The sequence below is a fragment of the Equus asinus genome, chromosome 8, assembly GCF_041296235.1.
Source record: "Equus asinus isolate D_3611 breed Donkey chromosome 8, EquAss-T2T_v2, whole genome shotgun sequence".
Lineage (NCBI taxonomy): Eukaryota > Metazoa > Chordata > Mammalia > Perissodactyla > Equidae > Equus > Equus asinus.
In genome coordinates, this window is record NC_091797.1 from 21,242,489 (window position 1) to 21,250,450 (window position 7,962).

Below are 7,962 nucleotides of genomic sequence, written 5' to 3' on the forward strand. Positions count from 1 at the left end.
TCTGTCTGTGTGTGCCTGACACCCTCTGACAGTTCCGGAGTGCAAAACGTGTAGGTGCGAGAGTGTGTGTGAGTGTGTGTGAGTGTGTGTGTGTGTGTACATAGCCACAGCTGCTAGCAGAGTTCTAATCAGAGAAACAAGAACATTCAGTGTAAAGTTTAATTTTAGAGATTAATTAATTTTCTGGTTTTCATTTTTCCCTGGCAATCAATAAAGCTACCAAGAAAAGAGACCAAAGAAGTGGTTTCTCTCTAAGTCTGTGCGTGTGTGGGAGGTGAGGCTGTCTGTGTGAGAAGACCTAGGCAGAAATGGTCAATACAGGCAAAAATAATAACACGGGCCCCCCTTCTCCTCCTCCCAACTCAGGCTGTCCCGCGAACGGGCCTGAGGAAGGAGGTGGCCAGGCTGTCCTTGCACAAGGGCATGACATCCAGGTGCCAGCTGGCCAAGAACTGGGGCCTGAGGCCACAGCTCACCACCTGTACCTCACAGATGTCCATTCAGAGGAAAGAGGGGTGCTCCAACCACGAGACCCCTGAGGAGCACAGACTCAGGGTCCAGGCGGGTTCAGTGCTGGCAGACAGGTGGGCTCTGCTGCCCAGGGAAGCCTACTGGGCAGCTGTCCCCTCCTGCCCACACCTCCCCTTCTCCAGCCTCCATTCCCGTCCACTCAGCCATCTCCACATGAAAGTAAAGCTCAACCCCCAATGGCCATGCGCCATGGTGTCCCCACAATCTGTGCCTCCCAAGTCCCCCCAGGAAGGAGAGGAGGGGAGCCAAAGGAGATGTTGCATAGGTGGAGGCCACGCCCTTGGCCGGTGCAGGCCTGGCTAGGCTGGAGGAAGATGGGAGAGGCTGAAGGAAAGGAAGGAGGAGCTCTGCCGGCTCAGACAAAGTGAGAAGCATCCAGGGTGAGCAATATCGGGCGGCCCAAGGGTTATCCTCTCCAGCTTGAAATGTGAGCTCAATCCCTGGGCACTAAGTCTGCTGGGAAATCTTTAGCCAGGGGAGCTGGGAGGGCAGGAGGGTTGTACACAGACATGCACACGGAAGCACATCAGGGTGGGAGTCATGGGGGAGAGAAGGTGGTGTCAGAGCTTTGGGGGAACAGGACTTGGGGCCAGTGCCCTGGGGTGGTGGCAGGTGCCCCTTTGAAGACCCTAGGACACACAGCAGGGCTTCAGCTCATGGCATAGGGGAGGACAGAGGAGTCGGACAAGATTTAGAGAATCCTGCCTCCGACCCTGCCACTGGAATTGACTATTTCTCCAGCTGGGGCTTGCAATCCCGTCCTCCGCCCTGCAGAGGCAATGTGTGGGGACCACTTTCCACTCCTCCCCACAAGTCTGGGGGAGGCAAGGGCCACCCCCCCCCCCCCACAGACACCCCTACCTCTGGAGGTCCTTTCACTCTACCCTCCACTGCCCTCTCCTCTTTGCCTCCCACCTGTGTCCAGAGATCCTCGTTGTCACCCAGGTTTGCTTCCACTCTCTGCACTCAGTCATTCACGTTGGCCAGCAGTACCCCTGGGCGGTACCTCACCCTCTCTGAAATGAGCACCCTCCCAGAACCCAGGTGTGGAGGCTGCTGCCAGGAGGCTGCAGAGCTTAGAGAAAAGGCTGAGTGAGGTACACTGCCCTCCACATTTTGCCTCCCCCCACCGTCCTCCCCGCTGGCAACAGCTCTTCAGAACCAGGGAGAGGGAGGGGGAGGAGAGGAAGGGGAGTGATGTCTGTGTGGTGAGCACAGTCCCTCCGGACCCGGACTCCCGGGGCCCAGCGAGATAAACAACAGCGGAGAGAGTGACAGAAAGGAAACCCCGACCTTTGGGGCCAGCGCCAAAACGATAGCAACATTTCCACGGTTTTGAGATGGCGCATCCGGGCTGACACCTGGCCCCAGCCTCAGACCCACTGAAGTCATTAGCAGGTTGGAAGCCAGCCCTGCTGTTCAGCAAACCACTGCCCCTCAGCAGAGAGAGGCCCCAGTGGGGCGGGGCAGCGGGGGAAGGAAAGCCCCAATTTCCCTTCCCCACAGCCTCTAAACCTCCCCAGCTCCACAGCGAGGGCCTCGCACTTGAGACGAGGCCCAATGTGGGTCCCACCGCACAGTCGCCACATAACAGTCAGAAAATCCGTTGAAAGGCTGGGCAGGAAACCTCGAGTGTGCGTGTAGGAAGGGGAGGTGCCCCCTTAGGAACTCAGGGGCCGGGCTGGAAGAAACGGCTCTGCCGGCTGGGATGTTCTCGGAGCCGCCCACTCCCACCCTCCTCACTGTCTCTTTAGGTATAGGGAGGACGGGGGCGGGGGTGGGGGGGGAGCATGGGGCGTGTCTCGGCCCCATCCGGGTCTGTCCCGCGCACTCTTGCCTCCCCCACCCCCCGCAATGCCCAGCACAACCTCAGTCACCATAGTGACTCCCCCTGCTACAGGCAGGGAGCACGGTCCAGCGAGGGGCAGCGGGCAGGCTAGCGGACCTGTCCAGGCGCCGAGGATCACAGTGAGGTCTCTACGCAGGAGCCGTGGCGGTGCAGCGGCCGGTGGCTGTGGCCCAGACACCCCTCCTGCCGGTGCACGATGAGCACCGGGAAGTAGAGGGCGTCGTGGTAGGGCGGCGGCGGCCCGGCCTCCTCCTCGTCGTCGTCCTCGTCGTCCCCCATGCTCGCCTGGCTCGACAGCCGCGTCTGCTCCGTGGGGCAGCTCGCCTCGTTGACGCTCCCGCTCCGGCTGCGCCACAGGCAGCTACGCCGGGAGCCATAGAGGCGGCCGAGCGAGAAGCGGCTGCCCGCGCAGGCCGGCCCCCCGCCGGGCCCCGGGCCGGCCCGCGGGCTGGCGCAGATGCTCAGCGCGCTGCGCGAGAAGATGGACGAGCTGCTGACGGCGCGCTGGCAGTGCTCGCAGCTGCGCCGGTACGGGGCCACGCCCGCCGCGCCCGGGCCGCCCACGCCGCCGTAGCGGCACGAGGGCGCGTAGCCGGCCGCGCCCCCCGCGCAGCGCGCCCCCAGCCCCGCCAAGTCCATGAGCACCGCCTCGGAGTAGCTGGGCACCAGCTGCTGGTTGGAGCGGATGTGCCACTCGAGCTCTGTGCTGTCCACCGTGTTGACCCGCGGCAGGCGGTGGGTGAGCGGGGGCAGCAGCTCGTCGCTGGGGCTCAGGCCGCCGCCCGCGCTGCTCGCCGAGCCCGGGCCCTCCAGACCGAAGAGCTTCTCCACGTGGTAGTGCGCATAGGCTGTGCGGTACTCGGCCAGCACGCGCAGCGGCCACGACAGCGTGAGCAGCGCCGCGGCCCAGAAGGCCGACGAGCAGGCGTACCACGGCGGCCTGGCCGGGTCCGGGAAGGCCACCATGAATTCGCGGAAGTCCACGTTCTTGAGGTGCATACCCTCGCGCGCCTCCATGTAGTCGTCCAGGCCCTCGTTCTCGGCGAAGAAGCGCGCGCGCTGGCACAGGTAGGCGTTCTCGGCCTCCACGCTGGCGAAGCTGAAGCACTTGGTGAAGCGCAGCCGCGTGGCCGGCGCGCCCTCCAGCCCCACCAGCGCCTTGGACACGTCGCGGACGCCACACCGCGCATAGTCGAACTCGGCCTCCGCCACGTGCGTGTTGACGCGCTCATGGTAGACCTGCGGAGCAGGGGAAGGCGGCGGGAGTCGCTTGTGTCCGCTCACTCTCGTCCGCCCCATCGCTGCTCTTGTTGCCTGGTCAAACCCTGAGCCTATCCCGGTTGGAGCCGGGTAGCATCTTAGCATCTGGTTTATAGAGAACCTGAGGCCCTCACCCTAATCAGTGAGTTAGAGATGAGGGCAGAAGTAAAACTCAGCTGTACCAGTGTGCATTCTACTTTAAATTAAGCCCTGCCTTCTCTAGGGGTCAGGCCCCGGCCATGAACTGCCCCTCCAGCTTGCCTGACCCTTTTGTTAGTGTCTCCGTTGTCCCACACTGCCCTTCATCACCACGAACAGCCTGCCCTTCTTCCCTTTACGAGTGTGTTTCCAGTGGGCCCTCCGGAGGAGCTCCTTGGCGAACACCTTTGTCTCTGGTCTCCCTGTTCCCGTCTTAGCAGTCACCCAGCCTCCTTCCTGATCCTTATAGGCCCCAGGCTTCTGTTTACCCATCCCAATACTGAGACAGAGGTCACCCTCATCTGGGAGAATCGCCTCCTCCTCTTCCTCCAGGGCCCCAATATATCTAATTCTGGCGGCTCCAGGGAGTGCTGATTGACAACCCCCCCACCCCACCCCTTGTGGGGCCTCCCAAGACTACCTCCACCTTTTTGCCAGCTGACTCCCACCTCTGGGATCCTTGGACGTGGGATCAGAGGCCCTGGGTTTGAGTCTAGTACCACCACTTAGCAGCCGCAGACCTTGGACAAGTCACTGAGCTTAGGTCTCCTTAGCTGTGAAAGAGGACTTGGTAGCAGCCGCCTCACAGAGCAGGTGAGAGCATGCTGTGAGACGTGCATATGAAGTCATCTCCAACTGTTAAGCACTAAACAGTGTAGATCCCGCAGCCAGACTACAGACTAGCTGTTTGACTTTGAGCAAGTTACTTAACCTCTCCAAGCCTCAGTTTCCTCATGTGTAAAATGGCTCGTAGTGTTGTTAGGAGAGTTAAATAAATGATTTAAGATTTGTAAAGCACTTGGAGCAAAGCCAGGCTGCCAGTAAGCGTTTGTTGTTATATGGTGGTTATTATTGCCCTCCGGTCGCAGGGCCCACAGGAGCTCACTGCTGCCTGTGCTCTTCCCGCTGGGGGCAGTCACGCAGGGTCCCAGAAGCCCCTCCCATCTGGACTAGCCTGCACTCCACCACCCCCCCCCCCCCCCCCGCCCCGGCCCCTCACCTGGGTGGTGGTGTAGGCATCTCCGTTGCGATATCGGGTGACCTGGCGGGTGCGGCGGACATAGTGGTAGCTGATGGCCTTCCACCAGATGCAGGGCGTGGCCTGCTGCATGCGGCCCACGCGCTCCCGCACGCTGCTCACGTCAACCCGGTGCTGCAGCTCATGGCGGGCTTGGCAGTGCCAACACTCCACCAGGTAGACGGCGTACAGCATGAGCAGGAAGGCCAAGGGGATGTAGACATAGCCGTTGGAGCAGGGGCTGTCGTGGTACATGAGGCTGTTGCCCTGGTAGGCGCTGCTGAAGGTGAGGCGGGTCACTGTGGTGACGTGGCACCAGGCCACGGCCCCCAGGCAGCCGTACATGAGCAGTGAGAGCAGCAGGCACTTCCAGTGGGACTCACGGCAGAGGGACTTGGTGAAAGAGGGCTGGATGGGACGCTGCTGCTCAGATGGGCAGGGAAAGGGGCCGAGATGAGTGGGGAGTGAGACAGAGCGGCAGGACCCAGCACAGAGATGGATGCAGGGATGGAGGGGCAGAGGCCAGCACCAGAGATGACAGGCAGAGACAGACAGCGATGTGGAGAGAAAAGGTAAAACCAGGAGGAGAGCCAAGGACCAGATATAAACACAGAAGTGACCCAGAGTGAGCCATGAGGACAGGAAAAGGGAACAGAATGCCAATATAGGGAAGGGCAGAGAGGGATCAGAGCCAGAGATGGAGGGAGGAGGCCCAGGTGACATAGAAGACACAGATGGATAGGATGGCACCCAGAGAAACAGAGTCCAAAGACAGACACACAGATGGCAATGAAACAGGAGGTGTGGATGGGGAAGACAGGGGAGGACAGACAGGCATCAGCAAAGGCAGGTCCCCAGCCCAGATCCCTTCCAGGTGTTCCAAGAAAGAAGGGAGGGGCCCACTGTCATCATCTTCCCACGTAACAGGTGGGGCCCTCACTCCTAGATTTTTGCAGTCCTTAGTTCTGGAAGAGCCACTCCTCTCTGATCCATCCACCTCCCTGTCCCTCACAGACAGCCTCATGCCTCCTTTGGAAGGAGACCCCCAGGAAACCTTAGGCCCTGTCTCTTTCCCCCACATTCTGGACCCCAGGCCTCCTGTGAGTCTCCCTCCTGCACCCTAACATCCTAAGATGGGAGGGGGGGTGGTTGGGCGTCCATGAGCAGAAGGCTGTCCGGGAGGAGAGATCCAGAAGGGCAGAGACATATGGCTGGGGAGAGAGGATGTAAGACAAGGTAGGAGGGTAGGGAGGAAGACGTTTGCAGCCCAGCCATTTATCAAGAGAAGACAATTTTTGGTGCTCTCCCAGGGCCTGTTAAAGGACTTGGCACATTCTGTCCCACGGTCGCCCCAGAGAGTTGTTTACATGTCTGGCTCCCCACTAGACTGGGTGCTCCTGAAGGCAGGCCTCGTTCTCTTTGCATCCCGGGGCTCACCAGGGTGCTGGCACCCAGCAGCCTCTTAATAGACGAGTACTGAGCTGGATTTCTGGTGGAGGCCTGCGCTTTCCCACTCCTCCCCACACACACCCTCCTGCTGAGATGCTGACTTATTCCCTCAATTCCCCAGGCCTGACCTGGAGGCCGGCCAGGGGAAGGGAGAAAAGGGCGGAAAGGCAGAGCACAGTAACAGGCAGCGAGCCCTGGACCTAGTGTGGAGTCAGGGAAAGATCTGGAAGGGCAGATAGGTAGGTAGGCTAGGACACAGCACACAGCATACACAAGCAAGATTCGGGTGCACGTGCTTTTGGGGAGCCCTGTCCTTGGGGGTGTGTGCATATGTGCACCTTCATGTGCCCACCTGGGTGTGCACTTGTCCCAGTGAGAGCACATCTGAACCGGGCTCTACCTGCAGGTCCGTCCCCGCCTGTGTGCTTCTGCCCTAGTGCAGTGTGTGTGTGTGCACGTGTGTGTGTGTGCACGAGTGTGCACGGGAGATACAGGGGTAGCGAAGTGCTCCTGGTACTTTCCTCAGTCCCTTTGTTTCCAGGTTCAGAGGACTGAAGGGTAAGGCCCCCAACTAGGGATATGCTTAGTACCAACATTCTGAAGGATTCCTGGACTCAGGGACCTGCGCGGGCTGCATGGACACTGGGATAAAGAGGCGCACATCCTCACACACACACTCCCAGTGACCCCGGGGGGGACCGCCTCTGTACACATTTGACCTTCTTAGGACCCCAGTTCAGGTAATACTACCATTTCCCCATGGTACTCTCCTGCCTCTGTAGCCCCTGCAAGTCGCCCTTCCTGGCCTTCGAGATAGCATCCCCCTCCACGAGATAGGATCCTTGCCACCCTCCCCACCCCGATCCGCCCGGGGTCCGCGAGGCTCCGCCCCTAGGCCCCTCCTCCTGCCCGGGACCCCCTGAGCCCCGCCCCCGGCGCGGCCCCTTCCCCGCCGCCGCGGACAGCTCTGGCCGCTGGTGGGGGCAGCGGCGAGGGACTGCGGCTGCGGCGGCCGGCTCGGGGTGCGGGGCGCCGGCCGCGCTGCGGCGGAACCCGCGGGGGCCGCGCGCGGCGGGGGATGGGGGGCCAGGCTGCGGCCGCGCCCGGGGAAGGGGCGCCGCCGGCTCTCACCTCCTCTCGGGCGGGGCCCTCGTCCGCCGCCGCCGCCGCCGTGGGCTCCTCCGGGACCCCGGGGCCGCCACCGCCGCCGCCGCCGCCGGCGCTCTCTCCCGCGGCCGAGCCAGGGGGGGACATGGCGTAGAGGGGGCGCGTCGAGCTCAGGGCCTCCCGGAGGGCTGCCGGGGGCCGGGGGCATCCTGCGCGGGCCCTGGGGAGGGGGCGGGAGGGGGCGGGGCCCTCGCTGCTCCCCACCCCCCGCCGGGGGGAGGGGGCCTGGGAGGGGGTCTGGACAGGGCGCCGGGGGTAAGGGGCTGGGGGCTGGGGGCTGGGGGTGGGGAGGCGGGCTGGGGGGCCGGGCTGGGGGGGCCGGGGCCGGGGGCGGGTGTCACCTTGAGGCCCTCGCGGCGCCGCTCCGCCTCCCGCCCGCTCCCGCCGCCGCCTTTTGTCTGAGCCGAGCTGGAGCCAGCGCGCCCCCCCTCTTCCTCCCAGCGCAGGAGCCCCGCCCCCGGCCCCCCAAACTCCGCCTTCCCCAAGCCTA

At 62.7% G+C, this 7,962-nt stretch overlaps 1 protein-coding gene across 1 annotated transcript; it reads right to left on the reverse strand.

The window, feature by feature from the left end:
* Nucleotides 1-141: 141 nt before the first annotated feature.
* TMEM151B (transmembrane protein 151B) lies at nucleotides 142-7,949 on the reverse strand. Its single transcript, XM_044776771.2, has 3 exons — nucleotides 7,437-7,949; nucleotides 4,839-5,279; nucleotides 142-3,619 (listed from the first exon to the last, which is right to left on the reverse strand). Exons 1-3 carry the CDS (start codon nucleotides 7,557-7,559, stop codon nucleotides 2,495-2,497), a joined length of 1,689 nt encoding a protein of 562 aa, XP_044632706.2. The 5' UTR covers nucleotides 7,560-7,949; the 3' UTR covers nucleotides 142-2,494.
* Nucleotides 7,950-7,962: the final 13 nt, after the last annotated feature.

Excerpts from the sequence above, each read along its gene's own strand:
- TMEM151B (XM_044776771.2), bottom strand. The coding sequence starts at position 7,559 with ATGTCCCCCCCTGGCTCGGCCGCGGGAGAGAGCGCCGGCGGCGGCGGC. Across the intron at positions 5,280-7,436 it reads AGGGCCCCGCCCGAGAGGAG|CAGCGTCCCATCCAGCCCTC; the intron begins GTGAGAGCCGGC and ends CCATCTGAGCAG. Across the intron at positions 3,620-4,838 it reads ATGCCTACACCACCACCCAG|GTCTACCATGAGCGCGTCAA; the intron begins GTGAGGGGCCGG and ends CCTGCTCCGCAG.